The following is a 25,000-nucleotide window of genomic DNA, read 5'->3' on the forward strand; positions in this document are numbered from 1 at the left end:
CCACCCTTCTCCTCTTTCATATCCTGTTACTGGGTGTCTGTCTGAGTGTACTTGTCTGCAGCCAGAGACAGACATGTAAAAACACACTCATTAGCTCAGTGTTCACATTGGCTTCATTGCAGTTACACTACACTATAGTTACACTATACCAGAGAATAGTCTAGCCACGACACATTTCACGTTTACAGCATGTAGCAGACATGTTTACACAAAGCAACTCACAATTGTGACCGGGTACAGTTAAAGAAATTGAAGGTTAAGGGTCTTGCTCAGGGGCCCAACAGTGGCAGTACTGACAGTGTTTGTGATGGACAGCTGATGTCACTGTAGAGCTCTACTCATCAATGTATGGTGACTTGCACATTATCTGACTACAAAAAAATTGCATTCAACATTCTCGCCAGCCACACCATGATTTCCGTGACAGTGAGGTGGGCCAGAACTTCATTTCCCAGCATGCACTGGCCCCTTTGTCACTGCCCACCAGTTTGCTGTTAGACTTGACATCCTGGCTCACGGCCACTAGCCCACAGTGGGATGACCTCCAGCGTAGCCCTTGGGGTCTACTGGCCCACTGAGGATTTCCAGCCACTGCAGGAAGCAGATGTGGGACTCCAGCGAGGGAATTTTGCGGTTGCTTGTGTGTGCGACCCCAAGGCCGAGGGTTAGCCCAATGCGATGGCGGGAATTTCCTCACAGCACGGCAGAGCTTCAGTTTTCTCACGACACTGTTGCTGTAGCTGGCAGGGCTTGTGCCGACCACGGAGGAGGACAGCTGAGGTCAACGGGATACAAGAACCTCTGCTCCGTGCGGCTAAGGACAGAAGAGACAGACCAACGGAAGCGTCAGAGCTAAACCACAGTGAGAACAGCACGCAGGTGTTGGCGCGTGCCCAGGGCCGGACTCCACAGCCCCTATGGAAACAATTAGGTAGAGGTCGTGGCTACGGACAGGCCCCTTACAAAGGTCGTTTAACCTTGACAATGTAGTGTCCCGTGCTGGGTCATTACTGCTCCATATCTGTCAGCTCAGGCTGTAAACTATGGTGAAAAAGTGGATGATTTGATTTAATGAAGACTGTCTCTGTCTCTGTCTCCCTCGCTCGCTTGGCTCTCTATTTTTATCATACTGTCTCTCTTTCTTTCCCTCCATCCGCTTTCCCTTTTTCTCTGCTCTTACACCCCCCCCAGGTCATCCATTAATCTGCGGCTCTTTGGCAGAGGCTTCATGCCAAGACTGTCTGTGCAGCCAGGCATCCTGCTCACAGCCAAACAGACTCACTCACTTAAGAGCTCCGGTGAAGCTTGCCTTGCACATGACTTTAGGGGTTTGCAAAAAATAAATAAAGAACAAAGAAAAGAATTTTAAAAATATACCGTCCAACACAACTCAGAAGCTTTTTGGTGGGCGTTTCCATTTTCACAGTGTTTGTAGCATCTGATATGCTTTTGTTTGTTATTTGTGTTTATCAGCTCCGCCCATTTCCTCTGCGCCAACACACCTGACTCTTTCCATGTTGCCCTTTCCCTTGGTGCCAGTACATCCGACTCCGCCCACTTCTCGTTTGACTAATTGCTTTGTGAGTTATATTGCTTTGTGAGTGGCCGTAGGTGCTAATATAAGCAAGGGGGATTTATGTTTAAAATGTAAATGTTCTTGTAAATATAGCATATGCTGTGTGAACCCAATATGCCCAATACTCACTACACTACCCACAAGCCCCTAGTTCGGTCTAGATCACCTGACCTGTTACTAGTTATCTCTTAATACCTCACCTATATAAGCTCTGTTTTTCCAGTCAGTCATTGTGAAGTCTCGTCTGCCTGCCTTACGATTCTTAGCACTAGTATCCCTTATCGCTTCTCTGGTTATTGATCTCTGTTTGCCTGTTTACTCTTTCACCTGTTCCCTGTTGGATTTGTTTGCGATTCGTCTGTTTGCTGGATGTCTGTTTGGCCCTCCATCATTAAAACCTTTCCTGACAGCTGTTTCTCCCTTTGTGTCAATACATGTGTAGTCTGTTTATCCAGCTTCTCTGATGATTTTGACTCATCCAACTCAGTCCAGAAGCATACAGTCCTAGTATCAGCAAAAACAGAGCCAACTGTTGAAATTCTGGATCCTAAAACATCTTCCAGGCAGTGTGAGGTCGTCTACGATGTTTTCATTAGGGATCTGGATGTTGATTTGAGTAAAAGGGGATAGCGCGAACACCACAGAGCAGAGCTGAACATGTCTTCCGCTTTAATTCAAACAAACACACGAGGACGTCTTTAGCACCGCCACTACCCCGTTTCTCTGAAGACCAGGAACGGTTTTTTGAATCCCTGGGTTCAGTGAGAGCAGAGCGGCAGATGGGAGGAAACACGCTGAGCCCAGCTGAGCCAGGGCCCCTAAACCGGGCCGCCTGAGCGAGTGCTGGTGCTCTGAGGGTTTGGGTTACATATACAGTAGCAGAACGTGGCTGATGTGAAGGCCTCTTGCTATAATGCAGAACGCCCTTTTCTCTCTCAGCGTTCTCTGTTTCAGCACCAGGGCGGCGCTCTGGATCCTGGAGGTGTTGGAGATAAACCCTACATGGAGATACATGTTGGAGACAGAAGCAGGACACCCCTGGCCTGGAGTCTCTGGGTGTTGTGGGGTTGTTAATCCTACTAAGAAGCTTCTGACTTTCTTAATGTGGTTTTCTTAGTGTGGTTAGTGTAAACAGAAATCTATACACCTTCATAAAAGGTAACTGAAAAGTCTTATGTGTTTTCTCAGATACTTTATTTAATCTCATTTTTAGTGTATTTTTTTAGGGATAGCAGGGAAATGTATAATCAAACCGAGCTTCTGAAGTGTAAGACTAAACGTTTAAGTGGACTCACCCATCCGCCAGCTTCATCTTCATCACCCAATTCATCTTCATCACCAAACCACCAGTTCATCACCCAGTTCATCTTCATCACCCACCCACCAGTTCATCTTCATCACCCAGTTCATCATCATCACCCACCCACCAGTTCATCTTCATCACCCAGTTCATCTTCATCACTATCCAGTTGTATGTGTTTGTTCATCCCTGATGTGTGTGAGCTGCTCTGTGAAAACAAACTGCGCTCGGTATTGACAGAATGGCCTGGAATGTCTGACATGTGGCTGTCTGGCTCTGTTTTGGAATGAGAAATATGTGTCGTGTGTGTAAGCCTTTAGACACTTGCGCTGGAGAGGAGAGAGAGAGAGAGAGAGAGAGAGAGAGAGAGAGAGAGAGAGAGAGAGAGAGACAGATACAGAGAGATAGAAAGAGAGAGAGAGAGAGAGAGAGAAGGAGAGACCGATACAGAGAGGGAGAGAGAGAGAGAGAGAACATTTAAAGTGTTAATAGTTTTTAAAAACTTAGTGTTTACTGTGAATTCCATTGTAATAATAAATGCCTTCAAACACACATATCCTCAGGGACCTCAGATACCTGGTCACGCAAAGATTCTGCCACGTCTGCTAATTTGGTAATTGGCAAATTATTTGCCAATTGGAATGAATGTTCGATATCTAAAAACAACAGCAACAAGAAACATTTCCCCAATGTTTCCCCTTTCGCTCCACACAGGGAATGTGCTCCACACAGGGAATGCACTCCACACAGGGAATGCGCTTCACACAGGGAATGTCCTGTGCTGTCTTGGTCCTTTTCTTCCCCCCACAGTGAACTCAGTTCATCAAGGTCAGGTGAAGAAATATTTATATATAAAAAAAGAAACTGCAACAGCTCGTGTGTCCATTCTGTTATTATCTTCCCTGGTCTGTAATGACCTGTAAGTAACCGGTGAGGCATGTGAGTGCCAAGTAACCAGTAAACTGTGCAGAGCTGTTCTACCGCACGGCTTGGACCAGGAGGTCGTGGTATTGACTGTGTAGCTGCAACACCTGCCTCAATCAGAGCTACATCAAAATGTGTTCTGTTTCAAAAATCAGTCCCTTCCTGATCAAACAAATGAAAGTCTTAAAAGACCTCTGCTAAGAGCCCAGGATTATGCTGTTCCACTTGGCTGGGATCCCATGCAAAGACAGGAACTCCAGGAGCAGAGCACTGTGACCTTGTCGAAGCAGTTTGTGGCTTATTTTTAAAAGAATACACACAATCCTCATGTCCCTGTGGAAATATAAACAAAACACTTCCCCCTAGACTTGGCGCCTGCTGTGATATAGGCCTGTGTTTTCTCTGTGCTAATGCACCTGATTGATTATTAGCTTTTATCAGGTGTGTTGTTAAAAGTGGAGAAAACACCATCAATACAAGAATATGACCTCTCTCTCTCTCTCTCTCTCTCTCTCTCTCCTGTTTCTTTCTTTCTTCCTCTCTTTCCCTGCATGAAGGTTTCCACTGTATTATGTGAGCCTGCTTAAGATTCCTGCCACGTTTGTCAGACGGTAAAGGCTTGGAGGGGAGAGTGTGTTGCTCACGGTTGCAGCTTCATGCCTGGCTCACGTTGCATACCAACGACCATTCAGCAGTAACGCAGGAGCTGGCACAGGGTAGCAGGACTGTGACCACTGGACAGAGACGCAGGAGACGTCACAGCGGGTCAGCGCTTGGGTGTCTTCTCCCATGCTGCTGCGCCGTGGGACTTTAATAAGAAGTGTAAGGGGGCGGCTGACTCTGGACCCCGTCCCATGAGAGTTATGTGGGACTGAAGGCCTTCGAGAAGGACACCATTTATTGTTCCACTCAGCAGCAAATCACCTCACGACACTTTTACAGTCTCTTGCTACTTTATCATCCATCGTTTTATAACGAAAGAGTTTTATGAAGAGAAAATACTGATTGCAAGATTAGGTTACATTATTGATGCTCCTTTGCCATTTTGTCCCGTAGTTCTTCATAGGTCCTGTTTCCCGATATAATCACAAAGACGTGACAGATCCATATCGACATATCTGCTGCTGAAACAAACTGAAACCCATTCTCTCACTCACAACAGAGTCTCTTCTCCTCTGTTCCCACCCAGTCCAAAGATCAGCCAACACCAGGATCTTTTTCTCTGCCCGTAGGCCGCATTCCCGGGCAAAGCCCCACCCAAAACTTTCATAGTGGACCGTTCTGCTGATCCAGGCAGCCCTGCCGGTCTCACGGCCGAGGTGAGCGGGACTGAGGAACTTACGGGGAACGCAGGCGTGTTGCGAGCCTTCACCTGGACGCCACGTCCAGCCTGTCTCCTCTGCTCCATGAAGTGTCCATCTGCTGATGAAGTATTTACTCAGTCTTATTACTGGCTGTCGGAGGTGAACTTCTGTTTCTTTTGCATGTTTTCTGTGTATTTATTCCAAAACATTTTCTGTTTGTTAAAAAACAAACAAACTTAAAAACTTTACATTTTTCAAAGACTACAATATCGGCACCAAACGTTTGTCTTTTAGGGACTATAACATATAGCAAGTACTGAGTAAAGTAGGCAATTTGGTGTGTGTTTGTGTGTGTGTGTATGTGTATGTGCTTGCACGTGTGCGTGTTTTTGTTTGTGTGTGTGTGAGTGCGCCTGCGTGCACGTGTGTGTGTGTGTGTGTGTGTGTATGGGTGCGTGTGCGTGTGAGTTCATTGCACCATTCCCAGCCACTATTAACGGTCAGTGTTTATTCAGATATAGACTGACTATAGATCTCAGCTAATGTAAAACCATTCTTATCAAAGCAGAGGTGCTACGTCCGGTCACATGCTAATTACTGTGCACTTAAATCAAAGACAACATCGTTAGTGGAGAGCAAATTCACACAAGGGCGTTCCAAGCTGGGTGCTGCTCCTGGTCTCCCACTAACAGCCTCTAAGGGTTGTGTGGTGAAATACCAGAAGGAGAAATATAGATAAGGAAGTTGGCCAGCAGAGTCAGAGCCAAGCAGATGGAAGAAAGATTTAACATAGAAAGGAATTAAGTGACCCAGCTTCACAGAGCACGTGCGCACGGGAGCTCTGTGCTGTTTGGGTAATAATTCCACATCCCGAGCTCTGGTGCAGGGACAGACAGGCTTGGCCCTTTTCAAATGGGGTTGTGGTTTCTTTAATCCCAACAACTGATTAACATCTGAGGAACATTTAAGTGTCACTTTACTTTCATTCTTTCTTGCTTGCTTTCCTTTGCTCTCTCTCTCTCTCTCTCCCTCTCTCTCTCTCTCTCTCTCTCTCTCTCTTTGAATCAGTCACTTCAGAATACATTATTGCCAAGTCTATATTTTCTTACAGGATTGCTTGAGGATTGTCTGTCTGTGCCTCATAACACATGGATTGATTTAAAGTCTGTAAATGTAAAGCCATTTAATCTGCATTCTGTGTAGAGCTCTTCATCGTTGCTGGGACTCCTGGCTCTCAGTCTCAGCGGAGCACTCCTCACAGTGCTACCAGATGTTCACGCACCCACGTCCGGGTGTCGGCCGAGAGTCCGCTCCCTCTCCCACCGCAAATTGCAGCTACTCAGCACATCCCCGGACATGGACTGACCTTGCAGTGATTACAGCTCACTGCACCCCAGCTGCCGAGCAACGGCAGACTCAGCAGAACGGCGCCCACCTGCACGCTAACGGACACATGCACGCTCATCGTCACATGCACGCTCACGGACACATGCGCGCTCATCGTCACATGCACGCTCACGGACACATGCGCGCTCATCGTCACATGCATGCTCAAGGACACATGCACGCTCATCGTCACATGCATGCTCAAGGACACATGCACGCTCACGGACACATGCACGCTGACGGACACATGCACACTCATCGACACATGCACACTCATCGTCACCAACACCATTAAGGAGCACAATGGCATAACAGAATAATTACATTAGGTAGATGGTTGGATAAATGCAGGTATATACATGGAGTCAGTGGGGTAATGACAGGTATATACACGGAGTCGGTGGGGTAATTACAGGTATATGCACGGGGTCGGCAGGGTAATTACAGGTATATGCACAGAGTCGGCGGGGTAATGACAGGTATATGCACGGAGTCGGCGGGGTAATGACAGGTATATGCACGGAGTCGGTGGGGTAATTACAGGTATATGCACGGGGTCGGCAGGGTAATTACAGGTATATGCACAGAGTCGGCGGGGTAATGACAGGTATATGCACGGAGTCGGTGGGGCAATTACAGGTATATGCACGGAGTCGGCGGGGTAATGACAGGTATATGCACCGAGTCGGCGGGGTAATTACAGGTATATGCACGGGGTCGGCAGGGTAATTACAGGTATATGCACGGAGTCGGCGGGGTAATTACAGGTATATGCACGGGTCGGCAGGGTAATTACAGGTATATGCATGGAGTCGGCGGGGTAATTACAGGTATATGCATGGAGTCGGTGGGGTAATGACAGGTATATGCATGGAGTCGGCAGGGCAATTACAGGTATATGCACGGGGTCGGCGGGGTAATTACAGGTATATGCATGGAGTCGGCGGGGTAATTACAGGTATATGCATGGAGTCGGCGGGGTAATTACAGGTATATATTATATATACACACACACAGCTGGTCTGGGGTGCATGTATTTCTTCACTATTGCTTTTTTGATCTTTGAATCACATAAGATTAATTTAGAAAGTAATAACCTTGTGCCTGCTTTATTGGGAGAAAAATAATATATTCTTTCTCTTTTTCTTTCTCTCAGTTGAGTTCATTTAATTGGTGCTTTATTGACATGACAAATATTCCCACTTGTATTGCCAAAGCTTTGATGAAGAAATTAACATATTTAACAAAAGCTAAAGTAGATCTGAATCTTTAAAATCGTGTTCTTTAATCATGTATTTTTAATGAAGTGGTGAGTGGCTGAAATAAATAAGAAGTTATGGAGTTCTCATCACCAGGAGGTAGAAGCTTTACTTGTACTGAATATTAAAGACCACACCTTTTCTCTCTCCTGTCATATCCATGCAAGCACCCCTGTTTTGTCTCTTCTCCTCTCTCTGTCTTTCTCTCTTCATCTCTCTCTCTCTCTCTCTCTCTGACTTTGCCGAGAAGCTTCTCATGAATTAGTAGCAGACATGGGACTTCAGCCAGATGCGGAGAGAAGGAGGTGCTGATTAATCATAACGTGGCTCTGCTCCCCAATGTCCTGAGCGCGGAGTGCACGGAGTGCGCGGATCGGCAGGTGTGCAGGTGTTCTGGGCCACACTGGAGCTGGAGGATCGTCTACTGAACAAACCGAGCAGGACTAACGCAAAAATCCAGAGGAACCAGCAACCTTAGGCTAGGCAGGTTAAATCACAGCTTCATCAGATATGTTGGAATGAACTGACTAAATACTAAATGAAGCTCCAACAGATCGAATGCTTTCTACACTAAATGTTCAGGTTTGACATCACCAAGTAACAGGTTGTCAATACCTATCAATTCAAAGACTCAAAGAGAGAGAGGGAGAGAATAGTGTGGTTGGTGTGTGTGTGTGTGTGTGTGTGTGTGTGTGTGTGTGTGTGTGTGTGTGTGTGTGTGAGTGTGTGTGTGTTTGTGTGAGGGAGGGAGTGGTTCCATGTGGCATCTTCAGAAAAGCACTGTGATGATGGACCCAGATGTGTGTATAAATATACGAAAAGCAAAAAAAGGCAGAGATAGAGAGCGAGAGAGAGGGAGAGAGAGAGAGAGAGAGGGGGAGAGGGAGAGAGAGAGAGAGAGGGAGGGGGAGAGGGAGTGAGAGAGAGGGAGATAGGAAGAGAGAGAGAGAGGGATTGAGAAAGGGAGAGAGAGAGAGAGGGAGGGAGAGACTGATTAAAGATGAATGTTTTCTAATGTTTCTTATTAAACATGGAGAAACAGTTGCAGTAATGCTTGAGAGGGTCACTCTCAGGAAAAGAGAAAATCTCTCCAGTATCTTGCCAAAAGAACTTAGTGTTCACGGGATTATATGCAGACAGAAACGCAACGTTAGTAAGTTCTCTCAGCGCTGTTCACTGGCGCACACGCAACCTCTGAGCTGGAATGTTTGTCTTTTTTCAAGTTCAAAAGCAAAATTGCATTAAAGCAGATTTGCATTCAAATCAAGCAGCTCTAGTGTGATTGACTGCAGAAACATCTCAGAGTTACAACGGGGCCTTTTGTTTCAGAGTGGAGTGTGTAGGAAAGTATGTGCAGCACGGTGCATACGTGTGTGTGTGTGTGTGTGTGGTGGGGTAAGTGCACGTGGGTTGCGTGTGAGTGTGTGTGCGGTGGGGTAAGTGCACGTGGGCTAAGTGTGTGTGTGTGTGCGTGTGTGTGTGTGTGGGAGTGTGTGTGTGTGTGTGTTTGTTTGTCCCTGCCCACATGCACAGCTCCTAATGCATCTTTATCTAATCTTTAACCCCGACAGTTGCCAGACGTCATATGTGAGCAGAAAGTGTACCAGCATGGCCCAGCCCAGCGGCTGTGATGTGTATGTGTGTGTGTGTGTGTGTGTGTGTGTGTGTGTGTGTGTGTGTGTGTGTGTGTACATACTGTCTTTCATTCTGTTTGTGGTGAAAAAATATGTCCATATGTCTATATATGTCCCCATGATAGTAAGAAAACATTTGTACATTGTGAGTATGTTTTGACATTGTGAGAATGTTTTGTTGATCTTATAAGGGAAAAGTAACTAAGGTTACTGTTCAGGTTATGTTTATGTATAGATATAGCAATATTCATCTACAATCATTCAAAAGAGACTGTGCAAGCCAGGAAGTGTTATTAAGGGAAACAGGGGTGGGGCAAAATATTCATGCTCCAGAACAGGCGGTAGTAATTAGGAGACAGGTGATGAGACAGATGATGAGACAGGTGATTAGACAGGTGATGAGACAGGTGATTAGACAGGTGATGGGACAGGTGATGAGATGAAACATTATTCTGAATGAGGTTATTAACAGACACGATTAAGATGTAATTCTGGGATATCTTAATTACACCTGCCCTCATGGGTTAGCATGGTTTAGCATCTGTCTGTCTATCTATCTATCTATCTATCTATCTATCTATCTATCTATCTATCTATCTATCTATCTATCTATCTATCTATCTATCTATCTATCTATCTATCTATCTATCTATCTATCTATCTATCTATCTATCCATGTTTTTGCTTCTTTCTTTCTTTCTTTCTTTCTTTCTTTCTTTCTTTCTTTCTTTCTTTCTTTCCTCTAAGATCACTTAATACTCTGCTGGCTGAGCTTTTTTGCAGTTGGCCATCTTGGAAGGATTAGGGAATCTGCACCAATCACTGCGCTGCAGACCGGGACGATTAGGGAGTCTGCACGAATCACTGCGCTGCAGACCGGGACGATTAGGGAATCTGCACCAATCACTGTGCTGCAGACCGGGACGATTAGGGAGTCTGCACCAATCACTGCGCTGCAGACCGGGACGATTAGGGAATCTGCACCAATCACTGCGCTGCAGACCGGGACGATTAGGGAGTCTGCACCAATCACTGCGCTGCAGACCGGGACGATTAGGGAGTCTGCACCAATCACTGCGCTGCAGACCGGGACGATTAGGGAGTCTGCACCAATCACTGCGCTGCAGACCGGGACGATTAGGGAGTCTGCACCAATCACTGCGTTGCAGACCGGGACGATTAGGGAGTCTGCACCAATCATTGCGCTGCAGACTGGAAGGATTAGGGAGTCTGCACTAATCACTGTGCTGCAGACCGGGACGATTAGGGAGTCTGCACCAATCACTGCGCTGCAGACCGGGACGATTAGGGAGTCTGCACCAATCATTGCGCTGCAGACCGGGACGATTAGGGAGTCTGCACCAATCACTGCACTGCAGACCGGGAGGATTAATGCATTTGCTCCAATCACCGCACTGCAGACAAGGAGGATTAGGGAGTCTGTACCAATCACTAAGCTGCTGGCCCACTCTCATAAACTCAACCTGCTTGCCCCAAAAGAATCACAGCACATCACAACTCAAATGATCATGAAACTCTTAAAATTAAAAAAAACTAAACTAGGAAAATGTTTAAAACATTCCCAGCTTTCCCCAGCGGCACTGGCACAGTGTTCCGAGAATTCCGTCCAACGGCAGTCAGTCTACAATGCCCTCAGCAACCCAAACATTCAGATGAGAAAACCGGTGTGTAATAATTCATACCAGTGCAGTGCAGAATTCATTTGAATTCACTAGCTGGTCGTTGCATGAGAATGTATTTACTGGATTTTTATAGCCCAGTCTTGACTCTCTCGTGTTAACGGGAGAGCAGCAACGTCCTTCAGGATGAGGAGATCTGTACCACGGTGGTGGCAACTGCACCTTCAGGCTAGGAGAGATCTAACATGCAGTTAGCCAAGATAAAGATATCCTTCAAAACGTGGACTCTGCCAGGCTGTCAATTATAGACACAGGGCACTGACGAGACCTCAAATGAGAAAGGATTCGGTCCCTGAATCAGGGAAACTGATAAACTGTGGGGACCACCACCACCATCTAACATAACTGTAAATATGTTCAATTACCACCATGTAACATATAACTGTAAATATGTCAATTACAAGATGGGACTGTACATTCTGTACTTTGTGTACATACATATATACATATCACATATACATTGTACATTGTGTATATAAACATAATATACATATATTGTACATACATCGTTAATATATTTATATATATATATATATTTCTCTCTGCACCCCTGTTTTTCTTTTTTCAGTTTGGACAGAGCACTCGCAACCATTTCACTGCGAGTTATACTGTGTATGATTATGTATGTGACAAATAAACCAAACTTGAACATGAACTTGAAGGAAACAACTCTAGCATGTTCCGGTCCATCGTGACAGAGAGAGACAAGGCCGTATGTAAGGTGAGGTCCACACACGGACAGTGTGTGTGTGTGCGTTTGAGCAAATGCTTTTCTAAATGACCAGATCTCTGGTGTTGTTACTGTGCAGGACGGTGTGACTGGAGACGAATGAAAGAGCACATCTGTGTGTGCAGAGGAAGCGCATCTGACGTGTAGTAGTGCTTTCACTTTACATCCACAGTATTTTAGCACGTCAAATGTCTTGGATTAATAACAAGGGGGCATTTTGGATGGCTTTGATTCATTAATTTATTTTGAAAGTCAAACTCTTCTTAAAAACTTTTCCTCAAAATAGTAATATGTACTGCTGGGCTGTGCAGATGTGAAATGTGTCAAAGCCGCAGAGAAACACTAAGAATGTTAAAGTGGTAGCTGGTAGAGAAACAAGGGCAAAGAAACACTAAATAAACAGAAACAATGTTGTTGTCCTGGTGTCCTCTAGACAACAACCACAGTCCTCTAGTCTGTTTCGAGTAACGCTATAGTCAGAAGTCTGATTCCCTGTGAGACTCACCCAGACATCTGTACCGCCTAAACCAAGCTAGAAATACCCACCCAAGGCCAGAATTAGGCCACGCTAATTAGACACACCGCAATGATTTATTAGCCTATCAACCATCCCAGAACTAACCAGGATCTCAACACCATCGGCAAACGTTTCTAGAGCAAAGCCAGCACCTCCGTCTGGGCCTTTGTGTGGGCAGGTCGGACCTTCGGGAGCACTGCGGTAACACAATCCCACTCACCAGAAAACACACGCAAGCTCTTAAGCCCTTACAGATCGGCCGCATCTCGCCACGTTGAGAGCTACAGGTTTCTGAGGCAGAAAGTCAAGGAGGGATTTAGGGAATATTTTAGTAATCCGATCCACAGAAAGCATGGGAAAAGCCCTGCCATGTCCGGCGTTATTCCCGTCTCTGCTCTGGCAGAGGTCCTTTGTGCCAGAGAGAGAGTATAAGGCTGCCTATTGAGCAGGGGAAAACAACAGATGCATTATGGGTCGGCGGTTGTTCTAGCGGCCTGCCCACCCACCTCTGGGGATCTGACGCCTGACCTTCTGTTTCAGAAGGAGCTAGAGAATTGGCTAAGGCGGCCTGTACACACACACACACACACACACACACACACACACACACACACTCTTTCTGTCTGTCTCACATACAGGAGAACTAGCCTTTGGGGGTTTGGATGGTGGTAGAGACACAGACTGCCTACAACAGGTTGGAACATGCTGGGGTACAAACAGAAGAAAAAAACAATACAGAGAGGGAGGGAGAGAGGGGGAGAAAGATAGAGAGAGGGAGGGAGAGAGAGAGGGAGAGAAAGATAGAGAGGGAGGGAGAGAGAGGGAGAGAGAGATAGAGTGAGGGAGGGATAGAGAAAGATAGAGAGAGGGAGGGAGAGAGAGAGAGAGAGAGAGAGAGGGAGAGAGAGAAAGATAGAGAGATCGAGGGAGAGAGAGAGAAAGATAGAGAAAGGGAGGGAGAGCGAGAGAAAGTTAATGTTAATGTTATGTTTATGTTAATTAGCTTTGGCAATAATGGCAACAAAGCCCCACTGAATGAAGAGACGAACAGTCACATGAGGAGGCTGAATGAAGAGATGAACAGTCACGTGATCAGGTGGAATGAACAGATGAACAGTCACGGGAGCAGGTGAAATCTAGAGGAGAAAGCTCAGCTTCACCAGTTTCAGCCTGACTCTAAGTTCAGCTCCCTGGATCTGAGGAGAGCCAGTGGCACTGTGCAACCACGCGCGTGAAGAGATGCAACCGTAATCCCAGCTGGTTAACTGAGTCGCTGGAAGAAGCAGAATGAACTGTGTGGAAATCGTGTTGTGGTTTTCCATGAGAGCGGGCGACGATTCAGTGGCTTTTCCACACGCTGCCGTATCCTGGAGACCAGCAGACGCTAAAGAGTAAGAAGATCTCCTTGCACGCATGTGCACAAATAGATGAAGGACTGAACCTCACATCCACACTAGCTTTGTCTTGTCCAGAGTGAGCACACGACTGGGCTGTGCCTCGGCACCGTAGAGCAGGGCGATCCGGACCCTCGCCCGTTTTCCAGACTAGCCAGATGAGGACGCTAACAGCTGCTTTTATTTAACCTTTCACGCTCTTTGTCCCCTTTGGTGTTTGGAGTTGCAGTACCTGTCCATGCCGTCTATGTGACTCTGCAAACAAACACGTGGCGCGTCAGGGAGTCTTCTCGACATGCCAATGCCAGGTGGTATGTCTTAGCGTGCCTCCGTTAAATAAGTCTCATATCAGGTGTAAAGTTTAAGAGCGTCTCTGAGGGACACAACTCAGTGTCTCCCACCCTCTCTTTAGAAACCCCTCTGCAGTACCTGAGATTGAGATAGTTGAGATAATACCTGGCTTTCAACAAATAGCAGGGCTCTGAAAACGATGAAGGAAAACGAACAAACAAACAAACAACCACAAAATGCGAGAAAAAAGAACCTCACCTTCTCTAAGGTGGAACAGGCTGACATGGCTAGCTCATTTGGTAAAGTGTGAGACTCAATATCAGGGTTGTAGGTTTGAGCCCCCTGTTGGTGTGTTAAGATACTGGACTAGTAATCAGAAGGTTGCTGGTTCAAGTCCCACCACTGCCAGGTTTCCACTGTTGGGTCCCTGTGCAAGACCCTTAACCCTCAATTACTTGAGTTGTACTCATAATTGTACAATGCTGTAAATGTGATATGGAGAGATATGGAAGCTTGGAGAGATTGCTGTGTGACCTTGGTTGTGCCTCCCTTAGCTGTGATCCACACTGCAGATACATACACAGCTCCACTCATATGAGGGACGCCTGAAGATTACACCACAAGCCAGGTCTTGCTGGCATACTGTTACTCAACTTTCAGCGTCCTGGATGACTGGGAACATTCTCAGAACCCACTGATCTGTGCGTTGCTGAAAACACTACTGATATATTAAAACTCTTGCTGTTGACTGTGTGTTCAACGGACCTGCACTGATATATTACTGTTTTCCATCTCCTGTCACTTATATAATACTGTTAAATGACCCTTTTCAAACTCATCATTGACTATGTGTATGTTGATTTTTGGAGTAAACACTCTAAAATCTAGCCCCACCCACCCCCAAAACCTAGCCCCGCCCAGAAAAGGACTAGATAAGACAGGAAACAGGAATATAACGCATGTTTCTGGTGTTCCTTGACAATGAGTTCTGAGAGACAAAACAGATTAGCATAACATGGAGTCCCAGACTGTAGGAGGTTCTTTGGTCAACATTTTCATTATTCAATCTTTTCTAGTTTGAGGAACATTAGGGGATATCTGAGCTCCTCTGAGGTGCCTAGTGGATCAGTACTTCTAACCTGTCAGTGCTGTCAGTGACCAAAGGACTCCAAAGGCAACAGCGCTTGTGTGTGTGTGTGTGTGTGTGTGTGTAAACGGCCTTTTATCTGTGGCACTTACACATGACAAGCGTTGCCGCTCCTTAGCCTCCCCTCGGTCGCTTTCTCGCTAACGACCCAGAAATCACCTTATTAAAATAACCCCCGTTTACCCAAGCGTGAGGACAGTGGTACGAGTCTCTATTTCATTACCAGTGGGAGCTCGGGGGGTTTACTGGGAGGCCTGTGACCCACCTGCCTCTGTGAGCCTCTCTGCAGTGCCCCCTGGTGTTCAGCCCCGCCGATCTGCTGCCTGCTTCCGTCCCAGAGCGCCGAGCGCCAGCTGCTATGGCAACGGAAGCGAGAGCGAGATGTCCTGTCTGTCTTTGCCGTGACTCATCGAGTGTTTTTCATTAGCGCGATGTCAAATGCGGCTGTGGAGTGTCTTGGCTTTCTGTCTCTGGGGTCTCACTCTCAGGATCTGCATGTCTGTCTGCCTGTTCCTGTCTGCTGTCTGTCTGCCTGTCTGTCCTCCCTGTTCCTCTCTCTGGGCTCTACATGTCTGTCTGTTCCCTGTCTGGCTGTACCTCAGAGCCAAAGTGCTCAGTTAACACATTCTTTATTTTTGCTCAAATCAACATGTACACATGAACAAATAGAAGTGAGATGAAGTGAACAAGAAGTGAGATGAAGTTAGTGATGGTAAAAACCTATTTTCTCACCTTCTCTCTCTCTCTCTCTCTCTCTCTCTCTCTCTCTCTCTCTCTCTCTCCCTCTCTCTCTCGCTCTCTCTTTCTCTTATTCTTCGCCAGGCCTTAGTTACTAAGCGTTAGTCAAAATACGGTCTGAATCAGCGTTTTTTTCACATCTGCCATTTTTTTGTCATCGTACACCAAGCTGTTGCTATAGCGACTGCATGACATCTGTGGTGTTGCCGAGGTCTGTCTTAGCCATATGGAACAGATTGTGAACCAGCCATCAAACAATATGGAGATTCAAAAACCGTACTTTAATGCCGAGACGTTGTTTAGTGTCAGCACAGCTTTGCCCTCTGCCGTCTGCGCGTGCCCCGCGTGGCTTCTGTCCGCTTTGCTCACACCTGGATGACATCGGCATTGCCTTAAGGAACACCAGAGCCAAAGCTGCGTGGACATGTGGACATGCCCCCTGGGTTTCACATGCGGCTCACGCGGCACTTCCTGTGGCCACATTTCTGATTCTTTACGCAAGTCCTGAAAAAGAGTTTTGGGGGGTTTGCCAACATTCACCAAGCCCTCCTGTAGTTAAAGAAAAGAGCTCCTAGCTGTTAGCAGTCGTGGTCTGGCAGGCGACACACAGTCATAAACACATTTTAAAACAGCTGGCATTTTAAAACAGCTTCCCACTGGTGCAGAGTCTCCGAGTCTGTTGGCAGGACCGTAGTAGGACCAGAGTGGAGCTTAGCACGAGTGAGTGCTCCACTGGGGGTCACCGTGTGCGATGTGTCAGTGTGCTGCTAGCGTCGTCCATTGCAGTGGTGCAGGAACTGCTCGGAAGGTTGCTGACCCCGGGAGCCCCTGGGGCCCTTGAGAGGGGCGTCCAACACTCCACCCCTACCCCTACACTTTATAGGTCGTTTAACAGGAAAATGAGTGAACCCCTTCCCCCAGTCATCTGAAGATACTTCAAAGTGATTTGCCTGTTAAAAACGCGTCTACAATGTCCTATGGTGACACCACTGAATCCTAACTTCAAACAGAGGTGTCGGGTGGTGCTATCCAATACCTGTGGGGTTGGAGTCGCCCCCCCCGTGGGACTCAACGCTAATACCCTACCGGAGCCCCAACCGTCTACATGAAAGTCCTGAGACAACATGCAGCCTGACAGGAGGAAGAAGAGACTCGTCAAACGCAGAGCATTCTACACCCCTCAGCAGCCACCATACAGGACACATTTACAGGACACGTTTACAGGACACGTTTACAGGACACGTTTTAGTTAAGAGCTCAGGGCAGTGGCCGTTACAGGAAGACTGTCAGCGTGGTTAGTGGAGGGATTAGCAGGCTGTGAGCTCTTTTTTCCCAAATCTTCGGGTGCGTATAAGGAACACCCGTCTGAGACACCTGGAGACATTGTCTTCAGCATTTCTGCTCTCTGGGTGAGAAGCCACATCACAACGGGGGTTTTCTAACAGACAGAAGCAGGGCCTTTGGACAGCTGAAAACCAGGTCATTCTCAGATCTGTGTGTGTGTGTGTGTGTGTGTGTGTGTGTGTGTGTGTGTGTGTTCTATACATGTGTATAAGCACGTATATCTTGTTCTAGGACTGAGAGAAGCTTTGACCTAGTAATAATGAAGGGTGTTATTGTGTGTGTTAGTGCATACTAGTTATTGTGTGTATGTTGTGGATCTCCAGGTTCTGAGATCAACTGGTCAGAGTCACGAAAACACAAACACACACTCCAGTGACTGGGGTGTGTGTGTATTCTTGTACCCTATACATGGGCATAACACCATAAATGACAGTATGACGGTGTGCCCCCCCCCCGTCTCTCTCTCTCTCTCTCTCTCTCTCTCTCTCTCTCTTTCACCCTCTCACTCTCTCTCTGTTGGACTCACCAAAGCCTTGGTCTCGTCCTCGTCTCTGTAGTAGTACATCTGCTCTCCGCGCAGCACGAACCAGCGCGTGTGCCACGTCTTGACGAAGCCACCCTGCTTCCTCAGCCAGCCGCAACGAAGGACCGTCTGCCTGTCGGGGGCGCTGCTGTGCTGGGGACTAATCCCCACCCCAGCCGAGAGTTCCTCCATCTCCTCCAGAGAGAGAGAGAGAGAGGAGAGAGAGAGAGAGAGAGACTCGGTTTAATCAATATGTGCACATGTTGAATGCAAAGATATAAAACACACATGGAGTTAGAAGCTCAGGAGACTGGGAGCAGGGATGAGTGTTCATAATGATTCACCATCACAGGGATGAGTGTTTATAATCACCATCACAGGGATAAGTGTTTATAATCACCATCACAGGGATGAGTGTTTATAATCACCATCACGGGGATGAGTGTTTATAATCACCATCACGGGGATGAGTGTTTATAATCACCATCACGGGGATGAGTGTTTATAATCACCATCACGGGGATGAGTGTTTATAATCACCATCACGGGGATGAGTGTTTATAATCACCATCACGGGGATGAGTGTTTATAATCACCATCACGGGGATGAGTGTTTTGGCCCTTGCTGCTTCCCATAAGTCACCACCATCCTTTTACAGCTGCGATTTTTGCCTCGCTGAAGCCAGAAACTCAACAGCTAAACTAAACTAGGGCAGGGAGGCAGGTACTGCACTGAACCAGCCTCATCACACACACACACTGTCCACCCAGATAAACAAACCCTCTGGTGGGAGTGGAAACTGTGGGAATGGCAGGGAATGGAGAAAAAAACACCCAGCAAGAGCCAGCCAATTAACACAGGCCATAGAAGCACTGAGAGAGAGAGGGAGAGAGAGGGAGAGGGAGAGAGAGGGAGAAGGAGAGAGAGAGAGGGAGAGGGGAGAAAAAAAAGGTAAAAAAGGTGCTCAAACTGGAAAAGTGCCGTGTTTCACCATATACTGAAACAGGAAGACGGTTTGTTTTCTGTTGTTTTTCCTATCCCTCTGTCCCTTGATTTAGCTAAACCAATGACCTGCCCCCCGAAAGAACTGACAAGTGGTACAAAATTGGTAATTAACACTGCAGTAACAATGTTTAGTAACACTGTAGTAACACTGCAGTAACAATCTGAAGTAATGCTGAAGTAACACTGTGAAGTAACACTGTAGTAACACTGCAGTAACAATCTGAAGTAATGCTGAAGTAACACTGTGAAGTAACACTGTAGTAACACTGCAGTAACAATCTGCAGTAACATTGTGAAGTAACACTTTAGTAACACTGAAGTAACACTGAAGTAATACTCAGAAGTAATACTCAGAAGTAACACTCTGAAGTAACACTGTAGTAACACTGCAGTAACTCTCTGAAGTAACTATGTGAAGTAACTCTGCAGAATTCTCTCCAGTACTCTGCACCACAAACTAACTGTCTGATTGGCTGACTGACTAAATAACTGAGTAACTAATTAAGTAACTAATTAAATAACTGACTGACTGACTAAATAGAACAGAATACATGAAGAAACTGAGAGATGTTATGAGATCTTTTCTGGGAGTTATGATCAGAGACACATCTTTCCATCAGCAGTTCAGAAAGCCAGACGGGAGAATGACTGTTCCAGGGATATCAGAAGCAGGAAGGCGAGGCAGACGTCCTACATGCTGATGCGTTCGTAATGACACATGGCCTCAGATGTCTGCGTGTGGGAGGGGCTTGGCCCTCACGGTGGCTTGTGGAAAATCACAACACTGCTTTTGTTCTCTCGCCCGTGTTTCTCAGCGGTTTCTCCTTCTCTTTCCATGTTTCTCAGTGTTCTCTCATTCTCTCTCTGACTCTCTGATGTTCGTCTGGATGGAGCGCCATCCTCCTTGGCTGCCATGACGATGAACCCATTAGTGTCACTGGTTATGATTTGCCGCACTGAGCTATCCCATAACATTACTCTCTCTCTCTCTCCCGATCTTTCTCTTTCTCTCTCTCACTCTTTCACTCTGTTTATCTCTCTCGTTTCTCAGGCTGTTTTGCTCTGCTCTTTCCATCCTGCCGTAAAACACACACGCGCGCGCGACGCTCACATGTCACACCTGTGCACAGGGGGCGGGGCTCTCCATCTCTCGTAAAGCATGCAACCTTGAGCAATAAAATAACGGCACGAGTGGAGGGAATGTCCCACTGTGGGTAGTGATGCTATGTTCTAATCACTGATAACCTCGATCTGATTACTCAGATTACTCAGGGATGTGTTTGCCTCTCCTGAGCATGACACGTCTCAGACAGAGAGATAGACAGGTCAGAGTGTAAACTATATCTCAGCATCAACTTGTAAGAGTCTCTCTCACCTTCTCCCTCTCTCTCTCTCTATCTCTCTCTCTCTCTAAAACCCTGTTAAACTTTCAAGCACAGCACATCAAACTTCCTCTGTCCATCTGACTCACATTACCGATCTTCTGATGTGATGATGGCAGTGAACAAGGTCGACTTCTTACACACACACACATATACACACACACACACACACACACACACACACACACACACACACACACAGGTGCAGGTGACTACAGTGTGACATCACTGTGTTCAGACCTCATGCTTCAATGCCATTTTCTGAATTCTGAATTACAGAGCCTATTTATTACAGCAGAGAATGAAGTACATTTAACACACGGTCTACTTCCAGACACCATTACGCTGTCCCTGGGGCTCTCCTGGGGTCCGCAGCCCAGTAGGTCAGTAGCAGACCAGGGACAGCGTCCTTCTCCCGTGTGTTAGATGGTCCAGCAACAGGGCCATAAACAAAATCTATCCGTCTCTAGGCATCAGACATGGAGGCTGTGCTACAGGCAGAGCAGATGTGTTGCCACGTTACCACCAGTGTAATGGTGTGTGTGTGTGTGTGTGTGTGTGTGTGTGATAGACTCCAGATGTGCTACTTCAGCACTGCACTGTGTTCTGTTTGTGCAAATCTGTGAAAGGAGCGGCCCTGGCGCACCCTCTGGTCTACTGTCATTACACACACACACACACACACACACACACACTTACAACACACACACACTCCTTGATGTACGGCATGTGTCCTCCTTAGACAGGTGTGTGCCAAACCATGCCAACACTCTCATTGATTTATCTTTGCTACCTCTGGCTCTGCAGGGTGACCAACACACTGCCTGCCTAAAACTCTTCTCTGTAAGGACCTGTCAGTCAGCTGACGCCAGACTACAACAGTGGTGCCAGTATGGGTGGATTCCAGGTGAGAATTTACTGGAAAATACACGACAGCCTAGTAGGTGCTTAAAAACTATGCTGGTCTAAGTAATCAAAATGTTGCCAGTTCAAATCCCATCACTGTTACTCAAACTGTATTCAGTCATAATTCAAGGGTTTTTTGGATATAAGCATCAGGTAAATGTGTGAAGCAGGGTTCCACTTTTACCACAAGAAGTAAAAAGTTCTATTAGTTGGAGAAGCGGCCACTGACAGAAACAAGAGTTTGGATGAGTTTTAGAAGCCAAACCCTCTCTGTGCTTGTGAAGTCCATCACTGGCCGGCTGTGTCTCGGATCATCAGATCCAGTGTGGGACAATCCAGAATGTCCAAGAGGCCTCTGTGAGATACGGCTTTGACACACATTTAGACACGCACGCACGCACAGTGAATCGGCAGTTTCCCGGACTCTCGTGTACCCTGTAGCAGATTTCTGCGGTTGTCCGTGTGGAAGACACATCTGCTCATACCACCATCAGGCTGGAAAGAACACGGCTGTGTGGACTCTGGAAAACAGCAGAGCTTTCGTGCAATAACAACGTGTTTTTTCTCCATTTGAGTCTGATGTGGTGGGAATAAGAAAAAAGGTGATATGATCTATTGTCTCTGCCAGCACACCCCGGGCACAGTAAGGGCTGGCCAATCAGACGTCGGCATGTCCGCTCCAGAACCAACCTGATCAGGCTGTTCCTTCCAGCCGCCCGCCCGTGCCAGGAAGGAGGTGATGTGAACATCTCAGCACATGGGAGCTTTTCTCACACAGAAGACAGATGAGTCCAAACTTCTTCGTCAGGTGTGCCCCACCTCGCCTGCTGGCTGTCTCCGCCCCTCCTGAGCTCCGTCAGGTGTGCCCCACCTCGCCTGAGGGCTGTCTCCGCCCCTCCTGAGCTCCGTCAGGTGTGCCCCACCTCGCCTGCTGGCTGTCTCCGCCCCTCCTGAGCTCCGTCAGGTGTGCCCCACCTCGCCTGCTGGCTGTCTCCGCCCCTCCTGAGGGCACAGTGGTCGTATTGCTTTTGGGTTGGTTCGTATCCGCCCGTTTGCTGCTGGCGCTGCTGAGAGATCAGTACCAAGTGGGGGGAGAGCGTCTCTGTGTCTGAACAGCTGAAGAGCTGAATAAAAATTCCACTCAGGCTATTCAGTCTATCAGGGTGCTACAGACTGCAGCCAGTGAGAATCTCACACACACACACACAGTTTGTTTGTATTGGCCAAACTGCCTTTCTCGCTGTCTCTGTATGTCTGTCTCTCTCTCTCTCTCTCTCAATCAATCACCAAAATTAGAAACAAGCCTGTGAAACACATTCACTTGGGGCAAGCAAACAGCATCTCGGCCTCTCTTTTGTTTAAAAAGTCATTTCTCACAGCTGAATTCACAAACACCATTTACGCCCTCCATCCCCTGTCTTCCCTCTACTGGGGACAGAAACGCAGCTCTCAGAGGCCGTGGGGGCTGTCCGCGGCTTATATACCACCATGTTGATTACGCGAAGGCTGTATAGACTTCAGCAGGGTTGACCCCCCCTGCCCCCAGTGACAGCATGGCGTGCTTGCGCAAAGTAAGCCGTTATTTTTGCGAACGCGCTCTCGGGGACCATGGGCCGATCATGCGTTTCAATCAGACAGAACAACTTTTTCCTCTCTGAGAACAGTAACCTTTGACCTTTCCGAGCGAGAGTACACACCCAGACGGCGAAGAAAAAGAAAGAAAAAAGTCTACTTCCTGATTCTGAGAGTCAGGGCTGTCTTGACATCTCTGAGGAACTGTGACCCACACCCAGTGAGGAAGTGGTTAAAATAGATGAGGAATGCTGAATGATCAAGTTTACGTTATAATTCTAACAGATTTTTCCATCCCAGGGCACCGTGGAAACAGAGACCATGCGCTTTGTTAAATGAGGCTGTGCTTCTCGTCAGTACAGCGGGTGTGTGATTTAAGTAAGAGTAAGAGTCCACTGTTTATGTGTGTGTGTGTGTGTGTGTGTGTGTGTTGGGGGGGGGGGGGGGGGGGGGGAGTGTCCTCGCTTTCCATGCTAACACAACTGATGCAACACATTTCCAAGGCCTCCAGGAGCTGGGACAGGTGTTGAACATGAACTTGGGTGGAGCATGGGCGGTGTCCAGGCCATGGAGGCTCTGGTCCACTGATCTATGTCCTTTGATTGCCGCTCCTGCAGTGTCAGCGAGGGCAGGGTGTGGTCTCACGGTGCAGCTGGCGGTTAGCGTTAGCGTCATTAGCTCTGTCTGCTTACTCAGCGTATTTGCTCTTAGCATGGGAATGTGGCTAGCTCCGCCCACAGCACCCCCTCAAAGTCAACCTCAGTGTTTGACCTGGGCTTCCGTTTGGCCTTTTTACTGATGGGAAAATGAACGGGTGGAGTTACACTGTTCCCTCAGCTCACAAGCTTGCGACCCCCAGCTGTATCAGGCAGAAGACCCGTGTGAGTTTACGGAAGCAGGGAGAGAGATTCCTTCGGATTACCTGGGAATGGGACAGCAGGAGGAGCTATAATGCTAGCCCCACCCCTTAGCCAAGCGCTGTTTATTCCTGTGAATCGAGTGGATTCTGGCCAGTGTGCGATACTCCAATCCCGTCACATTACAGATCTGCTCCTGGAGAGCCGGTCTCCCGCCACACAGCCACACACACCTGCCTCTCACATTCCAGTTATCCCAGAATCCTGCACCTGACGATCGTGTGTGTTATACATTGAGTGGGAGGTAAACTAAACACGCGTGAGCCGATCTCTCTGCGTGGTGTGTTAATTCACTGCACCTCCCTAATCCCCTGCTCGTGCACATGGAAGTCATTCCTCTGCACTTAGGAGGACAGCTGCCTAAAGGGAACTATTAACCAAAGCAGAAGCACCAGAAAAGGGCTCTGGGGTGCGTGCGCGCGCGCGCGTGTGTGTGTGTGTCAGGAACATGGTACAGCGTCTGAATGATGATTTTAATCTGCTCTTCATCCCAACGCTGAGAGTGTAAATCCTGCCGGGACACTTTGGAACGCAACCTGCAGCGCACACACAGGAAGGAGAATCCGGACCGTCTGGCGGACAACAAAAGCAAACAAAAAACATCATGCCATTTAGTTTCCACTCACACACAGGCACAGAAGGCTAGTGTACATCGGAGAAGCCCAGAGGGTTCCTTGGACTGATGCATTCTGGAGAACCGCGACAGCGAGGTGATCGGCACGTGTCGATAATAAAATAACCAAATATAGCAGATACATGCATGTGGAGGTGGGTTGAGTGTACCCGTGTGTGTGTGTGTGTGTGTGTGTGTGTGTGTGTGTGTGTGTGTGTGGCTGGGGGCCGCGTGGCAAGCAGACACATCTGTGTCAATACTGCAGCCACCTGTCTGTCTGCCTGCATGTCTGTCTGCGTATCTGCGTGTCTGTGTGACAGCTGCTCTCTACAGGGCCACCCAGTGCCTAAAATGGCCATGAGAGGTTTTTAGCAGAGAAGAAAAAGCCAATGAGAACAAAGCAAACCGGCTAATTATACCACTATTATCCCAGTACTGCACCACTACCATACCACTATTATCCCAGTACTATACCACTACCATACCACTATTATCCCAGTACTGCACCACTACCATACCACTATTATCCCAGTACTATACCACTACCATACCACTATTATCTCAGTACTGCACCACTACCATACCACTATTATCCCAGTACTGCACCACTGCCATACCACTATTATCCCAGCACTGCACCACTGCCATACCACTATTATCCCAGTACTATACCCCTACCATACCACTATTATACCAGTACTATACCACTACCATAGCACTATTATCCCAGTACTGCACCACTACCATACCACTATTATCCCAGCACTGCACCACTACCATACCACTATTATCCCAGTACTATACCACTACCATACCACTATTATACCAGTACTGCAC

At 47.4% G+C, this 25,000-nt stretch overlaps 1 protein-coding gene across 3 annotated transcripts in view; it reads right to left on the reverse strand.

Moving 5' to 3' along the window:
* arhgap24 (Rho GTPase activating protein 24) overlaps positions 1-25,000 on the reverse strand; it is a 102,284-nt gene that overhangs the window by 70,117 nt on the left and 7,167 nt on the right. Inside the window, exon 2 of one of the 3 annotated variants that reach the window (XM_035526712.1) lies at positions 17,771-17,959. In XM_035526712.1, the coding sequence (XP_035382605.1) occupies positions 17,771-17,959 (189 nt within the window). Of the gene's footprint in view, positions 1-5,142; positions 5,223-17,770; positions 17,963-25,000 lie in introns of those variants that run through there. The other 2 variants (XM_035526711.1, XM_035526713.1) reach the window with 2 other exon arrangements.

This window comes from Electrophorus electricus, chromosome 6 (genome assembly GCF_013358815.1).
Source record: "Electrophorus electricus isolate fEleEle1 chromosome 6, fEleEle1.pri, whole genome shotgun sequence".
Classification (NCBI taxonomy): Eukaryota; Metazoa; Chordata; class Actinopteri; order Gymnotiformes; family Gymnotidae; genus Electrophorus; species Electrophorus electricus.